The sequence below is a fragment of the Geotrypetes seraphini genome, chromosome 15, assembly GCF_902459505.1.
Source record: "Geotrypetes seraphini chromosome 15, aGeoSer1.1, whole genome shotgun sequence".
Classification (NCBI taxonomy): Eukaryota; Metazoa; Chordata; class Amphibia; order Gymnophiona; family Dermophiidae; genus Geotrypetes; species Geotrypetes seraphini.
This window is the reverse complement of record NC_047098.1, coordinates 9,568,609-9,590,983: the sequence shown is the minus strand read 5'-3', so window position 1 is coordinate 9,590,983 and position 22,375 is coordinate 9,568,609. Positions and strand designations below refer to the sequence as shown.

Sequence of the window (22,375 nt, the reverse complement as noted above, 5' to 3'; positions counted from 1 at the left end):
TACGAAGGGGTTTCGTCAGTCGTAAGGCGGAAGTCATTATGCCATTGTATAGATCCGTGGTGAGGCCCCACCTGGAATACTGTGTGCAATTCTGGAGGCCGCATTATCGCAAGGATGTGCTGAGACTGGAGTCGGTGCAAAGAATGGCCACCCGGATGGTCTCGGGACTCAAGGATCTTCCGTACGAAGAACGGCTTGACAAATTACAGCTATACTCGCTCGAGGAGCGCAGAGAGAGGGGAGACATGATCGAGACGTTCAAGTATCTTACGGGCCGCATCGAGGCGGAGGAAGATATCTTCTTTTTCAAGGGTCCCACGACAACAAGAGGGCATCCGTTGAAAATCAGGGGCGGGAAACTACGAGGTGACACCAGGAAATTCTTTTTCACTGAAAGAGTGGTTGATCGCTGGAATAGTCTTCCACTACAGGTGATTGAGGCCAGCAGCGTGCCTGATTTTAAGGCAAAATGGGATCGGCACATGGGATCTATTCACAGGGCAAAGGTAGGGGAGGGACATTAAGGTGGGCAGACTAGATGGGCCGTGGGCCCTTATCTGCCGTCTATTTCTATGTTTCTATGTTTCTATTCCTGTAAGCTCTGCCTTAACTGCACAAGCTTCAAACAGGAAAAGAGCTCTCCGGGACAGGGATGTGGGGATAGGGAAAAATTTGTCCTTGTGTCATTCTCTACTTGGGAGAACAGTATTGAAAACTGAATAAATAAATAGTGTGAAAAGTCAGCCTCTGCTAACCAGAGCTGGTATTGTGACATCATAATGCCTCATTCCAGCCTCATGAGTGATGTCACAATGGCTTGATTGTCCTGTACTTGGCTCACTTTTACTACATTTTGATTTCTAGAGTGGTGCTGTATTCTACAACAGAATCTGGATTAGAAGCCAATCGTAACTGAATCCGTGGCTCCGTTTCAGCCGGAGCCAAAGCTGAAACTGAAAATGTTTCCAGTTGCTCTTGCTTATGCCGGTGCCAGTCTCAAAATGGCTGCCGGGACATCCAGTCTCAGCAGCCATTTTGAACCAGTAGTAACACTGGGCAGAAAAGAGTGGGGTTTTATCCTGCCCCCGAAGAGGCCGCAAGATCCACCAGGGTTGTTTAAAGTAGGCTCGATGAGTGTGGAAAAGGCTAATACAGGGCTTGACTTCTTTAATTTTTCATGAACATATCATTTCATTTTTTGACTAAAACTCTCTGATGCACCAGAAGAACCAACGTGACCTTTGGCAGTGGTGACTGGGGATGTGAACCACTGGACCTTGCATAAAGAACACAGGGTTATCTGGGTGACCTCTCAAGAATTCTGTAATAAATCAGGCCCTTTAATTGCCTTTGGTTCCTACTTTATTTTTCGTTCCAAAGCCTTTGAAGCTATACTTCTCTCCTTGTCATATGATCCTTTTTTTTTTTTTTAAACAATTCTACACTTTTATATTGCTCCAATAAATAACTATAGTTATCTTTGCTCTGGCCTAACTCCCTCCCTTCTAAGGACCTCTCATCGTGTTCCTCCTTTTTGGTTCACATTTAGTTATTATCTGGGTCTCCTTAGTTCTATGTTATTTCTACAGATAAGTCACATAATATGAAGGGTTATGGAAAGTGCAAGTAAGCCCTGGAGAGATAGGCACAGCACAAAACCCCCTATTCTATCAATCGTTGCCCTCCAATTAAGGAGGCCCAGTTTAAGTTTAGCAACATGAGAGAACTCGTACCTCCATTATTGTTCATTCATAAGAACATAAGAAGAGCCGTACTGGGTCAGACCAATGGTCCATCAAACCCAGTAGCCCGTTCTCACGGTAGCCAATCCAGGACACTAGTACCTGGCCAAAACCCAAAGAGTAGCAACATTCCATTCAGAATCCTAAAGAATAGCAAGATTCCAGAATCCCAAAGAATAACGAAAGATTCCGGAACCCCAAAGAGTAGCAACATTCCATTCAGAATCCTAAAGAATAGCAAGATTCCAGAATCCCAAAGAGTAACAAAAGATTCCGGAACCCCAAAGAGTAGCAACATTCCATTCAGAATCCTAAAGAATAGCAAGATTCCGGAATCCCAAAGAGTAACAAAAGATTCCAGAACCCCAAAGAGTAGCAACATTCCATGCTACCGATCCAGGGCAAGTAGTGGCTTCCCCCATGTCTTTCTAAATAATAGACTATGGACTTTTCCTCCAGGAACTTGTCCAAACCTTTCTTAAAACCAGCTACGCTATCCGCTCTTGCCACAACCTCTGGCAACACATTCCAGAGCTTAACTATTCTCTGAATGAAACATAGAAACATAGAAAAAAGCAGCAGAAAAGGGCTATAGCCCACCAAGTCTGCCCATTCCAAGTATCCCCTCCCCTGAATTTACTCCCTTAAAGATCCCACGTGAGTATCCCATTTTCTCTTAAAATCCGTCACGCTGCTGGCCTTTATCACCTGGAGTGGGAGTCTGTTCCAATGATCCACTACTCTTTCGGTGAAGAAGTACTTCCTGGAGTCGCCATGAAACTTCCCTCCCCTGATTTTCAGCGGATGCCCACTGGTGGTCGAGGGTCCCATGAGCCAGAAGATATCATCTTCTGACTCGATGCGTCCAGTGATGTACTTATATGTTTCAATCATATCTCCCCGTTCTCTTCTTTCCTCAAGTGAGTACAGCCGCAATTTTTTTAATCTTTCTTCATACGTGAGATCCTTGAGCCCCAAGACCATCCTGGTGGTCGTTCGCTGAACCGACTCGATCCTCAGCACGTCCTTTCGGTAGTGTGGTCTCCAAAACTGAACACAGTACTCCAAGTGAGGCCTCACCATGGCTCTGTACAACGGCATCATAACTTCAGGTCTCCTGCTGACGAAACCTCTGCGGATAAACCCCATCATTTGTCTTTCCCTGGAGGAAGCCTTCTCCACTTGATTGGCAACCTTCATGTCCTCACTAATGATCACCCCTAGGTCGCGTTCCGTTGTGGTCCTAACCAAGGTCTCACCATTTAGTACATAAGTTCTACGCGGGTTTCTCTTACCCAGGTGCATTATCTTGCATTTTTTAGCATTGAAGCCTAGCTGCCAAGTAGTTGACCATTGTTCCAGCAACAGTAGGTCGTGTAATAAACAAAAGGAATTGACCCCAAAATATCCACAAAGAAGAAAATCCAGAGAAAACCAAAAAAACTCTGTGGAGTGACGATGTTCCTAAATGGACTTTATTTGAAAGTATCAAAGTTCCAAAGTACCTTTGGAACTTTGATACTTTCAAATAAAGTCCATTTAGGAACATCGTCACTCCACAGAGTTTTTTTGGTTTTTTTGGTTTTCTACAGTAGGTCGTGTGTCATATTATCAGGTAATAAGCTTTTGCCTACTATGTTGCAAAGTTTGGCGTCGTTGGCGAACAGTGATACCCTTCCTCTAAGTCCTTGCGTCATATCTCTTATGAATAAGTTAAATAGAATCGGGCCCAGGACCGAGCCCTGCGGCACTCCACTGATCACGTCCGATGCTTCGGATGGGGTACCGTTCACCACCACCTTCTGAAGTCTACCGCTCAGCCAATCCCCAACCCCATGTAGTTAGAGTGTCTCCTAATCCTATCGATTTCAGCTTGTTCAGTAATCTTCGATGAGGGACGCTATCAAATGCTTCACTGATGTTTTTACTCATTCATAAATGATCTGGACAAAGGAGCTATGAGTGAAGTGATCAGATTTGCAACTGCCAAAAAAAAATAATTCAACATCATTAAAACAGCAGAGATTACGGAAAGATCTTGTGAGATTATCGTTGTCCACTAAGCTCTGGCTAAAAGGGTTGATATCAATCAGACCTAATCGGAGAGGACTGAGTGTGATACACATGGGTGTTTCTTGATCTCCCATTCTTAAACGGTCTAGAAACAGCTTTATATTTTCCTAATTGCTGTAACTTGCCCAGTGTGTGTGGTTAGGAGGGTGGGGTGGAATAAACCCCTCTTAGGTCTGCTTCATATTTTCCTAGGGGCCCCCACCCTCTTGGCTAAGCAGGGAGATGAAAGCTGTGTTTATTAAGGAGCGATTTGGATCTCTTTGCATTCCCTGGGAGTTGGCCAGCCTGAAGGAAGAGATTTTGTAACTTGAAACCCAGCCCTGCTCCTAACCCAGTGTAAAACTGGCAGCCAGCTGGGATTGTTCAGTGCTGAAAAAAAGGGAGGCGGCTGGAAGGGACTTGGGTACCTTCACTGAAAAATCCAGATCGATCCTACAACACCATTTTTTTTTTATTTAAAATAAAAATACACTGCGGCAAAAAAAAAAAAAAGATTACGGATGCCTTGCAACTCAATTGTCCTTTTCTTGATTTAAAGCAGTTTCTCTTTCGGTCCTTTGTGGCGAGATGAGAGTAAACTCAGATCTTGTGCATCAACCCATTTGGTAGCTGAGGCTCCAGAGGGCAAGTCAAGACATTAGTGAACTTGAGCAGAGACTAGATGGGTCCCATGAGGTTATTTGTCATCACAGCCTCCCTCCCCACCCCTCCTCCCTTTGGATTTACTGGAAGGGGGATACTTTAGGTAGAAATCCGATCCATTTTTCATTTTCTATTCGGATCTTGGCAGTTGCAAGTGAACACGAGGTTTTGCAAGGCGCTTTTCTGGTTACCCAGTACTCTTCTGACAGATGTATCAAGATGGGAGGACGGAGGGGGGGACATACACCGATGCTAACTCTTGAGCAGCCTGGCCTGAGAAGCAATGAGGCTTATTTCCCTGTAAGATAAAGACAAGTTAGTAAATCGTACCAGGGCGCCCTCTACTGTTGACTAATGTTCCTTGTGTGCAACCTTCAAGTCGCCCACGCACATGCTAATTGCTCCTAGTTGTTAAATCTGGCTGATGCCTTTTGAAAATAAGCAGCGTCTCTCATTGGCTGGGTCGAGTCATCTTTGGTAAATTGATACCGGTTTTACAGCAGGGGAGGGAAGCAAATGGAGGGCAAGTCCTCTCTTAGCACCTTCAACAATAGGATAGCTCCGGCTTCCCAGCTCTTTATTAGCACATGAAATGGCTCTTGATCCCTCTCGCTTTGCTGTGGGTTTTTTTTTAATCAGGTGCTTTGCAGCTGCTCTGTGGAGTTCAAAATGGCTTGGAGCACATTATTGGCTCATACTCTGCTTAAGGTTTGGGGGGAGAAATAGGGTTCTGTGTGTCCCGATAGCACTACAGATAGTGAAAACTAGTGAAAACAAATACAGTAGTGAAAACAAATGCAGCTATTCTCTCTGGCTCAGATGCACAAAGCTCTGTCAACCACCCGGTAAACAATACCGTGTTGCAAGTGATTTAATTTTACCGGGCGAGGTTGGCAAAATTGCATGCACGAACAAAAGAAAAACCTGCAGGAATGGTGAACAAGACGCCAAGTCTTTAATAAACAAACATAGATATAAGCGTAAAACAGTTTGTATCCAAGAAGGTTGGTGAACCGGGGCCCGACACGGTCCATGTTTCAAAGAAGCACTTCTTTCTCAGGGGTCCGAGTGTAAACAATTACATATGTTTAAACGGATATGTATAAGTTAATAATGGAAGTGTGAATGGTGACAGCGATAGTATGTGACAAGATGATCCAATATGTGATGGTGAAAACATCTTATACAGTATTGTTGAGGTGTGATGGTGAAACTCCTTAGCAGTGATAGGAGTGTAATTGTGGAATGTGAATAAATCAAGTGAAAGGTGTGGATACACATGGAAAAACGTGCATTCCGGTATGGAAAATAGTGCATTATAGGCCAAAAGACCGTGAAATTGTGAAAATAAAAGAGAACCAGAGCAAAAGATGATATGTGAGTGTGTTTTAGGGGCATTAATCCATACCAAAAAAGTATCATATACTGGGGAACCTTAAGGATAACAACTAAAGAGAATATGGGGATCCAGTAAAAAACCAAAAGGTAAAAATATGAATAAACTGAAGTCAAATGAAATAAGGTCAAAAGCATGTTAATAATGAAGATGTTAAGATCTGAAGATTAATCTTTGCTAGTAGTCCCCTCGCTAAAATTCATTTATTCAAGGAGGGATGTCATTATTTTTCTGTTAAAGCCCCTCAAATTTGGAATTTGCTCCCGATTAACATAAGAGAAGAAAAATTACTTAGTAAGTTTAAAAGTCTCCTAAAAAGTTGGCTTTTTAAGGACGCTTTTAACTGATTCATTTAAATTTTATTATTTTACAGTGGACTAGGAGTACTGCTAAGTGAAAATTAAGTGGGTAACCTTCCCCCAACCTCTTGTTTCATTACCTATCCCTCTTTATTTGTTTATGAATTGTATTTAATCCTTTTCTTTTCCTCCTCCCTTTTTCAAATGTATTATTTTATTAAAATAGGACTAATTATCTTATTTTTATTTTTTATTTTAACCCAATTTTTAACTAAATGTAAATCACATTGGATTTGGATTTTGCAATCAAATCAAATATTTTAAATAAACTTGAAACTTGAAATAGTTGTCAAGACCAAAAAAGAACTGCAGAGAAGATGTACAAGATGCAGGCACTTTATTCAGTCAGTGCAAAACCTCCTTTGCCCTAGCAGGGGTAGGCAATTCCGGTCTTCGAGAGCCACAGGCAGGTCAGGTATTCAGGATATGCACAATGAATATGCATGAGTTGGATTTGCATGCATTGCCTCCGTGAGATGCATATTTATTAATGCCCCTGACTTTGGTGAGACCTCATTTAGAATATTGTGTACAATTCTGGAGGCCGCACCTTCAGAAAGATATAAAAAGGATGGAGTTGGTCCAGAGGAAGGCTACTAAAATGGTATGTGGTCTTCATCATAAGGCGTATGGGGACAGACTTAAAGATCTCAATCTGTATACTTTGGAGGAAAGGCGGGAGAGGGGAGATATGATAGAGACGTTTAAATACCTACGTAATGTAAATGCATATGAGTCAAGTCTCCTTCATTTGAAAGGAAGCTCTTGAATGAGAGGGCATAGGATGAAGTTAAGTGGTGATAGGCTCCAGAGTAATCTAAGGAAATACATTTTTACGGAAAGGGTGGTAGATGCGTGGAACAGTCTCCCGGAAGAGGTGGTGGAGACAGAGACTGTGTCTGAATTCAAAAGGGCCTGGGATAGGCACGTGGGATCTCTCGGAGAGAGAAAGAGATAATGGTTACTTTGGTTGGTTACTTTGGCTTTTATCTGCTATCATGTTACATTGTTTCTATAACCACTGTATAACTTAGGGAGTAATCAAAATAATGTTTCTCTAACCATAAAGTTCTGTGACATTACAATGCAGGTGTAAAGAGCCTTAGCCAATAGGGAGAGGAAGAGATAGTGACTAGGCAGACTGGATGGCCATTTGGCCTTTATCTGCCACCATGTTACAATGTTTCTATAACCATAAAGCTCTATGACCTCACAATGCAGGTGTAAAGAGCCTTAGCCTATAGGAAGAGGAGATGCAAATGTTAAGAGCCTTAGCCAATAGGGAGAGGAGGAGGTAGTGGATGCTGTGGATGGGCCATTTGGCCTTTATCTGCCACCATGTTACAATGTTTCTATAGCCATAAAATTGTATGACCTCACAATGCAGGTGTAAAGAGCCTTAGCCTATAGGAAGAGGAGATGCAAATGTTAAGAGCCTTAGCCAATAGGGAGAGGAGGAGGTAGTGGATGCTGCGGATGGGCCATTTGGCCTTTATCTGCCATCATGTTTCTATAACCATAAAGCTCTATGACCTCACAATGCAGGTGTAAAGAGCCTTAGCCTATAGGAAGAGGAGATGCAAATGTTAAGAGCCTTAGCCAATAGGGAGAGGAGGAGATAGTGGATGCTGCAGATGGACCATTTGGCCTTTATCTGCCATCATGTTTCTATATCCTGAAAACCTGACCTACCTTTGGCTCTCGAGGACCAGAATTGCCTACCCCTGCTCTAGAGAAACGGGGACCCAACAGGGTCCGTGTTTCAATTAAGACCTCTTCCTCGGTGGTCCCAGTTGTTCTGTTCATGAAAGCAAAGTGGAGCGCAAGAAATGTGCCGGAGAGTCTGGGGCCGGTTTTGTGACATGAAACAGCGATCACCGTGGTGTTAAAACGTCTCTGGAGCAAAGGAGGATTGCGCAACAGTTTATTGACTGAATAAAAGTGCCTGCATCTGGTACATCTTCTCTGCAGTTCCTTTTGTTCATGTTTGCTCAATATCCACCGTAGACCTGTTCGACTTGTTCTCTTTTGTTGACACTACAGGCAACTTAATTTCACTTCTGCTTTTTTGAATTCCCAGTAGAGCGATTGAATGAGGAGGGGGTGGGGGGAAAGGGTCCAGTTAGCTTCCTGTTTCTCTTTTTGGGTTTCCAGGTCGGTTCATAGACAACCCCACGAAAGACAAAGGCGCGCGCCGACAACTGAGCGCAAGACGGAGGCGCACGCCGAAGAAAATTACAGTTTTTAGGGGCTCTGACGGGGGTTTTTGTTGGGGAGCCCCCCCCAGTTTACTTAATAGAGATCGCGCCGGCGTTGTGGGATCGTGGGCGTTTGGGGGATTGTAACCCTCCACATATTACTGTAAACTTAACTTTTTCCCTAAAAAGTGAAGTTTTCAGTAAAATGTGGGGGGTTACAACCCCCAAACCCCCCACAACGCAGCGCAATCTCTATTAAGTAACTTGGGGGTGTTCCCCACCCCCACCCCCATTGGAGCCCTAAAAACAGTAATTTTCTGCGGCGCGTACCTCCACGCTGCGCTCAATTGTCTGCGCACGCCTTTGTCTCGGCGCACTTTTGACCTGACACCTTCCAGGCCAGTTGCAAGGAGCCCTTATCGGAGTGTGGTTGGTTCCCTGAGCTTTCGTCCGTGGGAAGAGAAGAGAGAAATGAGGCAGACATTTCAATCCTTGAAAGATATTAATGAACAAAGAACGTTTTCCAACTATGGGAAGGCTACCGAGATCTAGAGGATGTGAAATGAAGCTGCAAGGAGGGAAGCGTAAGAGCAACATCGGCAAATACCTTTTCACGGAGAGTGCTGGTTGCCAGGAATCAATAGGTGTAATAAGGGGGAGGGGGGGGCGCGGACCGCCCTGGGAGTTCTGCTGCGGCGCTTGTACCGACGGGCCAGCTTAAGTGGAAAGTTGAAAGTGTCTGGCGGGCCAAATTTTATGACGCCGTGGGCCAGAGTTTGCCACGTCTGGCTTACAGGAATGGGACAGGGACAACAGCAAAACTCAGGGGAACAGGACGGAGAAATTGATTTCCTGCGGAGATGAGGACAAACTTGTCCCCATGTCATTTTCTAATTCCTTTCTCTTCCCATTGGAAACTCTCTTCCTCCCACTCCAGTTTTAGCCCATATGCTGGTCCTCCCCTGGCTACCCCTCCCCCCCCCCCTCATTTTCACATCTTCCTCACCTCCCACTCTTATTTGGCTGGGTGCCATCAGATCTCAAAGTAAGACAAATTTAGCCCTGGAACCCCTTCCATTGCAGTGCGTAGGCCTGGCTTGTTGACAGGCATCTGGCTGCTAGTATGACTTCTGTGACCTCTGGAGGTCAGCTTTTCAACATCCCCGCGCACCTCTTTAAATGTCTGTCAGCATCGTCCACATGCTGCTCGCACCGGCGTCGGCTCCCTTCCGACATCGCGTCCTGGTCACGGCACCGGGACTATGCGTCGGAATGGAGCCAACGCCAGCACGAACAGTGGGTAAAAGATGCTGCCCGCGCCAGCGAGCATTTCAAGAGGTATGTGGGGGAGCGCTCAAGCAGCGGGGGAGGGGGGGAGCATGGCATAGCAATATCAAGGGTAACTACCCAGGGAGCCGACCTCCCTCGCTACGCCGCCGATGCTTTGGTAATTCCTTCTTTCTAAAGGCGCTCTCCTTCCATGGTGGGGAAAAAAAGGTCAATATTTTCCCTTTTTATTTTTAATAGAGATGTTTAGAGGAGGGTGGGGATGTGAATGGCAGTAAGCTGTGATTCATGAAGTTGTTAGGCGCGAGGAGAATTCTTGGTTTAATAAGATCACCCGAGGCTCTGACTTGAAATATGCTCGACGGTCTCAACTTGTAGCAGAATTTGATGTTAGAAAAATGCCACCGCTTTGATGGATGGAATAGTGGGGGGGGAGGGGGGGGGTTGAGTGTGGTTTCAGGGCTGCATTCATTTGTAGATCTGCATGGGATGGTGTTGTAGTATCTGCCTGTATCATCCTGCCTCAATCCTCAGGTTTTGTTGCAGTCTTGCATGACTCGGGAGGACTCTGATGCACTTAATTTTATTTATTTATGTATTTTATATGATTGGGGGGAGAAATCATGAAAAGATATCAAAGTCTTTCTGTTATGACACCTCCTCATTGCATAGCCATGATAGGGTTATCAGATTTTATGTAGGTAAAATCCGGACCCATAGACCCGCTCAGATCCACCCATCCCTGCCCCATTACGCCCATGCCATGTCCCAGCCTTGCCCCTAGCCCCCCACCTCCCTCAGCCTGCTCGTCTCGGTCGGGAGGGCATCCGTGCATGTGACACGATGACGTCATGCGCACGCACGCGTGCGTGTGGCGTCACCATGTCGCATCCGCGCATGCCCCTCTCAACGCAATCTGCTTTTCGAAACCTGGACAAAGTGCTGAGTTTTGAAAAGCTGTCCGGATGCCCAGACATGTCCTCTGCACTGTATGGAAGAGAGAGAGAGAGAGTGGGGGGGGGAGGCATGAACATGCAGCTGAGGAAAGGCATTTTGGGGCTGGTATTCTTAGGAAGTTATAATTTAGTCAGGCAAAATTCAAAACAAAATTAGATATAAATATTCAATATAAAAGCGTTAGAGGTATCATTTTAACTAAACTTGACATATTTCATGTACTCCCTCCATTAGTTAAGCACAAGTTTTTTCATCATTTACCCCAAAGTAAGTGAATAATTATACAATATTAAATAATACACTTATAGAAACATAGAAAGTGACGGCAGAAAAGGGCCAAGGCCCATCAAGTCTGCCCACTCTATTGACCCACCCCCCTAGCTACCCTTGAGAGATCGCACTCTGATGACCCATCCCCTCTTAGAGATCCGACATGAGCATCCCATCTGTTCTTAAAATCTGGCACGCTGCTGGCCACGATCTCCTGTACCGGAAGCTCATTCCAATGGTCAACCACTCTTTCGGTGAAGAAATACTTCCTGGTGTCGCCATGAAACTTCCCGCCCTTTATTTTCAGCGGATTCCCCCTTGTGGCCGAGGGTCCTCTAAGAAAGAAAATATCATCTTCTACCTCGATGCGACCAGCGATATACTTAAACGTCTCAATCATGTCTCCCCTCTCTCTACGTTCTTCGAGAGAGTAGAGCCGCAAATTGTTCAGCCTTTCTTCGTACGAGAGATCCTTGAACCCCGACACCGACCTGGAGGCCATTCGCTGAACCCACTCAACTCTCAGCACATCTTTACGGTAATGTGGCCTCCAGAATTGTACGCAGTACTCCAGATGAGGCCTCACCATGGTTCTGTACAATGGCATTATGAGCTCAGTTAACAATCCTCATACTGGTGTTTCAGAAATAGCACAGTTTTGTCTTTTTTTATTTATTTTGTTTGCATCGCAGAGCCGGAGTGGGGTTGGGGAGGTTGTAACCCTATTCCTCTACTAAGACTAAGGTGCGCATTTACTGCACGCTAAATCGGTTAGCGGACCTTAATAAAAAAGCACCTAAGTATCTTTTTTTTTAATTTATAAATTTAATAGTCACAATATCAGATGATACCAAGAAAACAAGGTTCTTACACAAAGTTTTAACAATGCTTATACAACACAAAAATTCTTTTTCAACCCCACAACAATGGGGAGACACGCTACTTTTCAACTAACAAAAATAATAAAAAACTAAGAATTGGTCCTTGATTCATATGAATCTTGACCATTCCCTACTAAATGGGACTCTTATATCCTCCAATTTTCTCAGTAATGAATCATTTTAAAGCAAAAAAAAAAAGAAAGAACTCATTTCTGTTCTCGAGCTATTAAAAATTGTTGCAATTGAATAGGATCCCAAAATACGTATTCAATGTCTTGTAATTTAACAAGACATTTACATGGAAATTTTAGGTAAAAAGATGCCTCAAGAGCTGAGACTCTTGTTTTTAATTTCAGAAATTTTTTCCTTCTTAGTTGCGTAGCTCTTGAGACATCAGGAAAAATTCTAACCAAATCTCCACAAAATTGTGTCAACCTATTTTTAAAGTAAAGTTTCATTATTAGCATTTTATCTATCTCACTCATGCATGTTATTACCATGGTGGACCTACTCTGGATCACATCCTGAGTATCTTAAGTATCTTTTTTAAACATTTGGCCCGCGACTAAACCTTTTTTTCAGATTTCGGCCCCTTATGCGATTGAGTTTGAAGTTTATAAACAGGAAATGGAAATAAGGCAATCTTTTTATTGGACTAACCCCCCTTCCTCAGGTCAGGCAGCAGATTGCTTTGAGCCACTCCTGCTTCGCCTATGTCTTCTTGAAGCAGGCTTGGGGCCTTAGGCAATTGCCCTGTTTGCCACCCCCTGACACCGGCCCTGGATACTGCAAAAGATCCTGAACAGACAGTTCACTTTATTTTAATAATAATAATAATAATTTATTTCTTATATATCGCCAAAGCCAATAGTAGTTCGAGGCGGTTTACAACAAAGATGGGCTGGACAATCAGCGAATGGTACAGTCAGAGAAAAAGGTAAATCAGGGCAAAAGATAAATCAGGAAGGGCATTTGTAGAGTTTCCCCAAAAGTTTGCATTATTTCTTCTAATGGGCTAGAGTGAGGGGAGTGTTCATATGAACATCCAGGCCGCAGTAAACAAGGTTCCCCTTGAAGCTAAGCAAAGGAAGTTTCTGTTTGAGCTTATCGGTAGAGTCCCTGGAGTGGCGCCGGAAAATTATAGGTTCTGATCTCGGCTCAGAAAATTGGCTCTGCCACTGCTCTGGGGCTTCGGTGGTTTGTTGGATCTTCCCGTTGTCTTACGTTAGTTCACCTCCAAGAAATCTATTTTTTTTTTTTCATATTTATCCTGTTTCCTGTGGCCTTTGAGAAGGAAAACAGCTCTTACAGGAGTAAAGTGAATAATGGGAAGCAGAAATATCCAGGCAGCGTGTCAAAAAACTAGCTCTTAATCTCTGACGTATTTAAAAATAACCTTGCAGGCTTCCTGCTGTTCACAGCGTATGAGTTGTTTCTTTAGGATTTTCAGTCTGTTGTGTACTAGTTGGGAGAACAGTGGGCGCTGTCGTAAGTTGGCATAATAATATAATCTGTCCTGTCACGGAGGCTGAAGTCTGTAAGATAATTGAATAACTAGTTGAACAAATTAAAAGCAGAAGTTGACCAATAACATCTATTTTGGTTTTGCTTGTTTACTTTAGTCTGAGTTCGATGACCCAGGCAAAGGCCACACTGAATGTTTTTCTCATCAACGGAGACAGCGAGGGAAATTTTATAAAGACAGCTATGGCGACCAAAATGGTTTACGGTCTGTTAGAAAGTATAGGAGAAGAGACTTGAAGACCTGAACATGCATACCCTAGAGACGAGGAGAGACAAGGGAGAGGGTGGCGCAGTGGTTAAAGCTACACCTCAGCACCCAGGGGTTGTGGGTTTAAACCCACGCTTCTCCTTGTGACCCTGGGCAAGTCACTTAATCCCCCCGTTGTACATTAGATAGAGTGTGAGCCCGCAGGGACAGACAGGGAAAAATGCTTTAGTACCTGGATAAATTCTGAGCTCCCCCGGGAGAACAGTATAGACAAAATTGAATAAATAAATAGTGTGAAAAGCTTCAGCCTCTGATAACCAGAGCTGGTATTGTGACATCATAATGCATTTCACCAATAAGAGCCAGCCTCATCAGTGATGTCACAATGGCTTGACTGTGATATATTCAGCTCACTTTTACTACATTTTGATTTCTAGAGTGGCGCAGTGGTTAAAGCTATAGCCTCAGCACCCTGAGGTTGTGGGTTCAAACCCCACACTGCTCCTTGTGACCCTGGCACTATAGTTTTAAATATTCGGGCAGCCACCATTCGGTGCCCACATTCGGGGCAGGCCTGCTGTTTGGCGCTACCCAGTGGCTGCCCTAAGATTTAAAATCATAACACTGGGAGACAGGAGGGAGGGCGGGCAACAATTAGCAACCAAAAATTTTGGGGAAGGCCATGGCCCCTTTAGCCTCTCCCGTTCCAACAACTATGACCACATTTGTTTGTCACTCCTTCTGTAGCCCCCTACTCTCTCTACCTCTTCGTCCTTTGTATCCCCTACATCATCAGCATATAATGAGTCACCATTTTTGTCAAGTGTGTCTTTCATAATTAGATTGTAAACTCTTTCGAGCAGGGACCATCTCTTGTGTGTTTAATGTACTGTGTGCGTCTGGTAGCACTATAGGAATAATAAATAGTAGCACGTCAGAAGCCTCCATATCTCTCTGTGCGTCAGAGTTGTTATTAGGTGCAATCGACTCGTGCTTGAGTCCTAGCGACTTGATGAATTGTGGATCTAAAAAGAAATCGGTTCTGTGCTACTCTGGAAAGGTCCTCCAGCATCATCTCTATGGTTGTTTTTAACGTCTCCAGCCATCTGATTGCAGGTTGCCCTCTTCGTCTGGTTCCTTCGATCTTCCCAAACATGATGTCCTTCTCCAGTGTGACCAAAATAAGACAGTCACAATTTCATCATTTGGGCTTCGAATGACATAGCCAGTTTGATCTCTTCCAGAATCGATTTGTTAGTTCTTCTGGCGGTCCATGGCACGCCTAAAATCCTTCTCCAGCACCAAAGCTCAAATGAGTCAACCTTCTTTCTGTCTTGTTTAGGTAGTGACCAGCTTTCGCATCCGTAACTGACCATTGAAAAAATGAGTTTGTGGATAAGTCTGACCTTCATTTGGAGTGTTCCCTCCTTGCCTTTGAATTCTTTGTCGAGAGCCTTCATTGAAGAGCGACCAAGTGCTATTCTGTAGAGTATTTCCTTCCTGATAGTTGCTTCTTTGTTTACAAAAGAGTCCAGGAGATGGAAATCCTTTACAACTTCTGTTCTATCCCCTTCAAGCTCAAAATCTTCATCATTTTCCGTGTTCATGATCTTCGTCTTTTTTTCCGTTCTAATCCCATGTTATGACTTTCGGTTTTGACTTCTCAGTAGATACAGCATGTCTTCTTTGCTGCTAGTGATGAGCGTGTATAGCACAGGTTGTTTATATTTTGGCCACCAACTTTAAAAAGGACACTCTCTTCTTCCAAATTTGCTTTTCTGAAGATGGTTTCTCCGTACAGGTTGAACAGATAAGGTGACAAGATGCATCCTTGCCTGACGCCTATAGAGTAGTGTATGAAAATGGATCCTGTAAGTCTGATCACTTTTAATGTACTGGATCAATATAAAATTAGACTGGTAATGACGAAGCCCCATTCTAAAATATCCAAGTTGGCAACTGAAGTTATTTATCAAAAGATTTGGTGAATAAATAGGGATAATTGAGTTAGATTCTGCATGTTATGACATTTTTTGTCAGACCAATACAAGGATTGCTTTAGAGACTCCATCGTCATAGGCTTGTCTTTTGATAACGCATAAAAGATAACTCACAAGCAGCAGTCGAGCCTTTTCGGAACCAGTAAGGCAGTTATGCTACCTTGTCGGAAAGGGCCTGAGTCAAAATCCTAGCCCAGTTTGCTTCGTGGAGTACAGAAACCCCTTAGGTAAACCAAAGTATGTTCAAATAATAATAATAATAACTTTATTGTTTTATAGCACTATAACCAAAAGTTCTAGGTGGTTTACACTAAAAAGAGCTGGACAATCAGCAAAATACAATAATACAGTAAAAACTACAAATATTTGTAAACTAGAATTTCAGTACTAAAACTCACTAAATAATAAACTTATCGAACAAAGTGGTCTTAATTAATTTCCGAAAACTGCAATAGGATAACGTAGCTTGCTGAATACATTTACCTAACCAAGATTGTTGCCAGGGTCCTATCTAAGAAGGTCTTATATCTACACCCATTAATTTTTGGATAAACAAATAAGTTGAAGTTTCTAGTTTCTCTTGATGGTCTATGCAACACAAAATGAGGAAAAAGGTAAGCTGGAGATAATCCCGATATCAACTTAAAGCAGATACAGGAAAATTTTAATAATACTCTTGCCTCCAAAGGCAGCCAATGAAGGAAACAATAATATGGACTAATATGGTCGTTCTTTTTTAAACCAAAAATCAATCGAACAGCTGTATTCTGAATTATCCTTAATTTCCTTAGAATTTTTTTGGGTGCTTCTAACTAGATGATGTTGCAATAGTCTAAAATAGATAAAATAAAACAGTGGTGGTCCTAATTTAATTGCGTAAATGCTTGTTTTCTTGAAAAAATGTTTGTATCAAGGAAGAGGTTGTGGTCGGGAAACGCGTGGAGATGGTAGCTGAAAACACAATGATAACATTTATAGACCTGGTTGGAAACCAGAGCTTGGAGGAGTTTCCATAGCAGTTGGAAAAGAAAGACAGACACACATACTCTCTCTCTCTCTCTCTCTCCCCCCCCCCCCGCCTCTTTTATATGAAAAATCTCGGGGTAGTCATGGCAACAGTTGGTGCCGTGTGCAGAAGACTCTCCGTTCTTTTGTTCTTTAAAAGGCAGGGGATGGGATTTCAGAGCCCACAGCTCAATCTGTTCCACTTTAGCATATAAATAATGAAGCAGACCCAATAGAGAATGTGATTATGTGGTGTTTTTTTTTGGAGGGGGGAGGGAAGGTAAAGAAGAATTCTTGGGGGGGGGGTTTCCCAGCTATTTTACCCTGGTCTATAATTATTTCCATATACTTTTCATATTACTTCCACCTGCAAATGTAGAGTGCTTTCTTATTCTCGGGGGAGATTGCAAGCGTGCAGAAGAACAAACCAATCACTTCTGGCTTTTCTCTCTGTGCGTTTTATGATATAATTAGGACACATAAAGACAAAACGCTTTGAAAACAACCATGGGGATGACGCTGGAGGACCTTGCCGGACTAGCACAAATCTGATTTTTTTTTTTTTTTTCCGATCTGTAATTCATTAAGGACTTGAGCGCGAGTCGATGGCATCTAACTAACTAAGGAGAAGACCCTGCACCTAGTAGAAGCCATGACTGGATATTCCTCCTCAGCTGCAAGTTGTGTTAATATAGTAAATGACAGCAGATAAAGACCTGCATGGTCCATCCAGTTTGCCCAACGAGGCGGCCACAGTCGCTTTACAATGTTTGCAAACTGACACCGCTTAGATTCTCCAAGATAGGTGGTTTATCTAAAAAACCAACCAACCCGCTAAATAAACCTGAAACTTGAAACATAGACCTAGTGTAACTCTATCATTGTCTTTAGGCCAGGTTTTAGTAAACAGGAATATGTGCCAGTTTTTATCTGTGAGGTCCTTTAGTATTTACTGATCTGGCATTTATGAAGGTGATAGATAAGTTTTTTTGTTGTGGGGATGTATGAGAAAAAGGGGGTTCCTCTTAGAGGCTGTGTTGAAGGTTTTATTTTTCTGAGCAATCTGAAAAAACGACTGGTCAAGACCAGTCCCTTATGTGTCTTACCGATAGTTCAGCCCTGAAATTATTATAATGTTTATAAACAGCATTGGGACCCCCCCCCCCTTTGTACCTGTGAAAACTGGCAGGAGGAATGCCCATTCCCTACGGCTAACGGATGCCCCCCTGCACAAACAAAAAATGGCAGGAAGGATGCTCACTCCCCCCTTTCAATGCAGGCACTCCCTGAACCATCCCCTACCCTCACTATTCCCCCACAAAAAAAAAAAGGCAGGAGGGATGCCCACTCCCTCTTGCCACCAGATGCTCCCCTGAACCTCCCTCCATCCCCCGAAAGCCCCCCCCCCCATAACTTTGTGAGAAGTTGAGAGCAGGAGGGATGCTTGGTCCCTCCTCTGAGACCCGCCAGTCCAAAATGGCAGGCCATCCCCTCCCTGGTGTATCATGTGATGCATAGGGAGGGGCCTAAGGCCCTGATTGGCTCAGATGCCCAAGGCCCCTGCACTGAGTTTTTGGATCCTTTATTGACAGTTCTAAGGTAAAGAGAACAATTTATTACAATTAACCATCAGTATTAATCCCGGAAGTTCAGATTCAGAGACCCCCCCCCACTAGAATTTCTTAATGTGGGCTAAATCTGTTATTGGGTATTATTAGGAAGTAGCTCCCATTGCATAAAATGGATCCTCTGGTAAAATAACTCATTAATGGCATTAGCACATGACGTGACGCTCATATTAGGAACTCTAGCTTCCCCTTTAATACACTGTATCTCCTGATGATAATTGAGAGAACATAGGATGGTGGTAATGCCCGTAGTAGGCAAAAGAACCATATCAGGGCGGCCCTTGAACCAGCTATGTCCAAGTTCAGTCTTCGAGGGCTGCAAATAGGCCACATTATCAGGATATCCCTAATGAATATGCATAACTCAAATTCTTAAATATTTAATACCTGGTTTTAAGAATTTGAGTTATCCAATAAGCAGCTATTTAATTAACTGAAAACCCCCCAAGCTTAGGCTTTAGGTTAATGAATATATATGAGAAAAATTTGCATCCCTGCTACATCCATTGTAGGCAGATCTCTCTCATGCATATTCATTAGAGATATCCTGAAATCCTGATTTGATTGCAGCCCAAAAGGACTGAACTTGGGCAACCTTTGAACATATTATGGCTGAGAAGCTAAGCAGGGTGGTCTAGATTGGAGACCACACGAGAAGACCAGGAGGTAATGGCTGACCTCTATAGTATCCTGCCAAGGTCACCGAGGCCCAAATATCTAGAAACGTGTAGAATGAGAGCATCTCACCCTTACGGATCAGTACAAGACTTATACCTTAAGGATTGCTATGAATTAATACCTTTATACTCTTCGACGATAAAGAGCCTCTATGAAAATCAAGAAGCTGCAGTGAGATCTGAATACGGAAAACTGATTGGTTTCCCAAAAAAAAACATGGCGTCGGGACCTTACCTGTTCAACCTTTACGGTGAAGCCATCTTCAGAAAAAGCAAATTTGGAAGACGAGAGCGTCGGTTTCAAAGCTGGTGGCCGAAATATAAACAACCTGCGCGGTGCGGCTGATACAACGCTGATCACCAGCAGCAATGAAGACATGCTGTATCTACTGAGAAAAGTCAAAGCCAAAAGTTATACCTCAAGGAACGCTTTGAATTAACACCTTTATACACTCTGAGGATAGGCAGTATTGTGTTAAGTGTGACTGGGAATCTCGTTGGTTTTGGCCAAAAAAACATGGTCTGTCTGTGTGTTTTGCACATTACAGGCTTAGTAACACTGAAGCTATACTTAGGGTATTACATACTACTGGAAGATATTCATGTAAACATTGAGAAAGCCAGTAAAAACTGAGCAGACATCTCAGCCCTTGCCATTTAACAATGGGAATTCAAGCCTCCGAAATACTTGGCTTTAGTATTTTCTCACAGACAAAAGACACACAGATGGTGTTTGTTTCACATTTGGGGTGGAAAGCTCAAGGGCTTTTCACCCTTTGATGCTCTATTTCAACGATGGAATCCTTCAGTCCTGTGGTTGCATCACGTGGCTAGCATGATTCCTGCCATTACCGCAGACCCAGCAGCAGCTCTGCTTTTGGTCACCTTGATAAGAAGCCAGAATCTAAGCAAATGTTCTATAGCTGTAGCTAATGCTCATTTACACACCAGAAAACTCTCTTATCATTAATGAATAACAAAGGACACCATCGTGTCGGCAATTTTTTTAATGAAATTAAAATGAACAACTAAATTACTAGGGGATGGGGGGTTAAGGAATTCAAAATGTGCTTTCTAGAAGAGGAAAGAGGGGAATTTAATAGAAATACTCAAGTGTAGAAATTTGCTTAGTAGAATAAACAATAAGCATAAAATTATCCTCCTGAGTCAGACTAAGGGTCAGATCTGTAAAAGGCATTAACATTTAGGTGCCCAAAATCCGTACACTAAGATATAATCTAAAGCAGCATCTGGGCACCCACAATTCATTATAGAACAAAGGCTAAGTTGGCATTTGGGCGCCAACCTTTATGTACCAATATTATAAGGCGGGTCTAAATGTTGGCTTCAAGGCACATAGATTACAATGTTCTGTAAGTTTAGTGCCTAAGTGTGTAACTGGTCCATGCCCCGTCCACATGCACATTGTCACCGAGGTGCAAAATCTATATATACCGCATATCAACAAGGGATCCAAGAGGAAAAAGAACAAGGAACTGGCGTGGCTCACTGTAGCGGTGAAAGAAGTGATCAGAGACAAAAAGAATTCTTTTAAAGTATGGAAAAGGTCAAAAACGGACAACATAAGAACATAAGCAATGCCTCTGCTGGGTCAGACCTGAGGTCCATTTTGCCCAGCAGTCCGCTCACGCGGCGGCCCAACAGGTCCAGGACCTGAGCAGTAATCCTCTATTTATACCCTTCTATTCCCTTTTCCAGCAGGAAAATGTCCAATCCTCTCTTAAATCCCAGTACTGTATACTGCCCTATAACATCCTCTGGAAGCGCATTCCAAGTGTCCACCACACGTTGGGTAAAGAAGAACTTCCTCGCATTTGTATTGAATCTGTCCCCTTTCAACTTTTCCGAATGGCCTCTTGTTCTTTTATTTTTTGAAAGTTTGAAGAATCTGTCCCTCTCTACTCTTTCTATGCCCCTCATGATCTTATAAAAAAACTGGAAAAAAACACAAGCAACATAAACGCATGTACCATAAGATGGTAAGAGGGGCCAAAAGGGACTACAAGGAAAAAATTGCCAAGGAGGCGAAAAACCAAGCCGTTCTTTTGATATATTATGGGGAAATGACCTGCTAAGGAAGCGGTGGGGCCGTTGGATGACCATGGAATAAAGGGAGTGCCGAGATTCTCGGAGAGAACGAGAGCCAGAAGGCCTTGAGCATGCGCAGATGCTCAAGGCCCAGCTCAGGCAAGAGGCGGGATCTTCGTTGACTGGCACCGGCACGTCCTGTGGGTTGGTACTGCGTGCCGGTGCCAGATGGAGTAAGGGGCTTGTTTGGGCAAGTGGGGGATGCTGCTTCCAGCATGGAGGTGTGATGCCGGTTCTCGGGGGGGAGGCGTTTGCGTGCGGGAGAGATGCCGTTTTGAGCGGGGGGGGGGTGCTCGCAAATCGAGTCAGCGCTCCGTTTGCAAGTCACAATTTGCGAAAATGTTTTGCTTGTCTTGAAAAACACTCACAAACCGCGTTACTGGCAAACTGAGGTTTGACTATATCTGAAAAATAACAAAGCATGACTTAGAGTAGAACAACCTAGTTAAAGAAAATATTAAATCAATTAGTAAGGAGGTAAAGAGATGTCCAGCAAAGGCTTCCAGGTGCGTGTAAAGGAGACAAGGGATCTATTCTTAAGAGCAGCTGCTCTCTCAAATCTGGCTGTAGTGCAAATTATATTCCACCACATGTTAAAAGACACAGCAGAGGTATTCTTCCAGTGTTGTAAGACTAGTTTTATTGCTAGTCATCTGACAAAGGTTGTATTAAGCTGTTGCTACCAAGGATAATAATAGCAGGAGTAAGTGGTACTGAAAAGCTTTTGCATAAACTTCCATACTGATTGTCAAAAAGGACAAATCATTTTACAGTGGAACAATTGGTGAAGAAATGTGCCTTTTTTCTTAGCGCACGACCGGCAAGTTCCAGACTCTGAAGTCTTAAACTTTATGCGGTTTCCAAATCATCCTATGAAGAACAAAGTAGTTTCAAGATCATTAAGGTTTGTTATCTACGCAATATCATATATTTCAATGCGTATAACAGTTTTTTAAAAAGGGGAGGACAAAACAAAACATTGTATACAAATTATATACATTCTAATACAAACGTACAAAAGGCAAGAGGGATGAGCTACAATATTTAAAGGAAAAAAGAAACATTTAGGGGAAAACATATGGTGGGAACACATAAGAAAAAAGAAAAAAAAGAGGAAAAGTATAAGAAAAAAAATAAAAGGATAATTTAGCGACCTACTCGTAGGATTGATTAAGGTCTAAGGATTTAGTAATTAGTAAGTTATGCTGTCTATGTTTCAAATGCATCCTTATACAGAAAGCTTTTTAGGGAGCGCTTGAATTTATCTAAGGAAGGTTCATTACGTAGGTATAGTGGTAAATTGTTCCAAAGCTGGGGTGCAATGACCGAGAAAATGGTAGATCTCCTGGTCCCTATTATTTGTAGAGAATGAATAGTTAATAAATGTTGTTGTGTTGATCTGAGGTCCCTAAATGGAGA

At 43.1% G+C, this 22,375-nt stretch overlaps 1 protein-coding gene across 3 annotated transcripts in view; it reads left to right on the top strand.

Annotated features, from left to right (window-relative positions):
* LOC117348848 overlaps nt 1-22,375 on the top strand; it is a 79,025-nt gene that overhangs the window by 45,062 nt on the left and 11,588 nt on the right. The window contains exon 14 of one of the 3 annotated variants that reach the window (XM_033921398.1): nt 865-1,356. The exons of the other annotated variants lie outside the window; for them this stretch is intronic. Coding sequence (XP_033777289.1) covers nt 865-912 — 48 coding nt within the window. The 3' untranslated portion in view covers nt 913-1,356. Of the gene's footprint in view, nt 1-864; nt 1,357-22,375 lie in introns of those variants that run through there. 3 annotated transcript variants of the gene reach the window in all.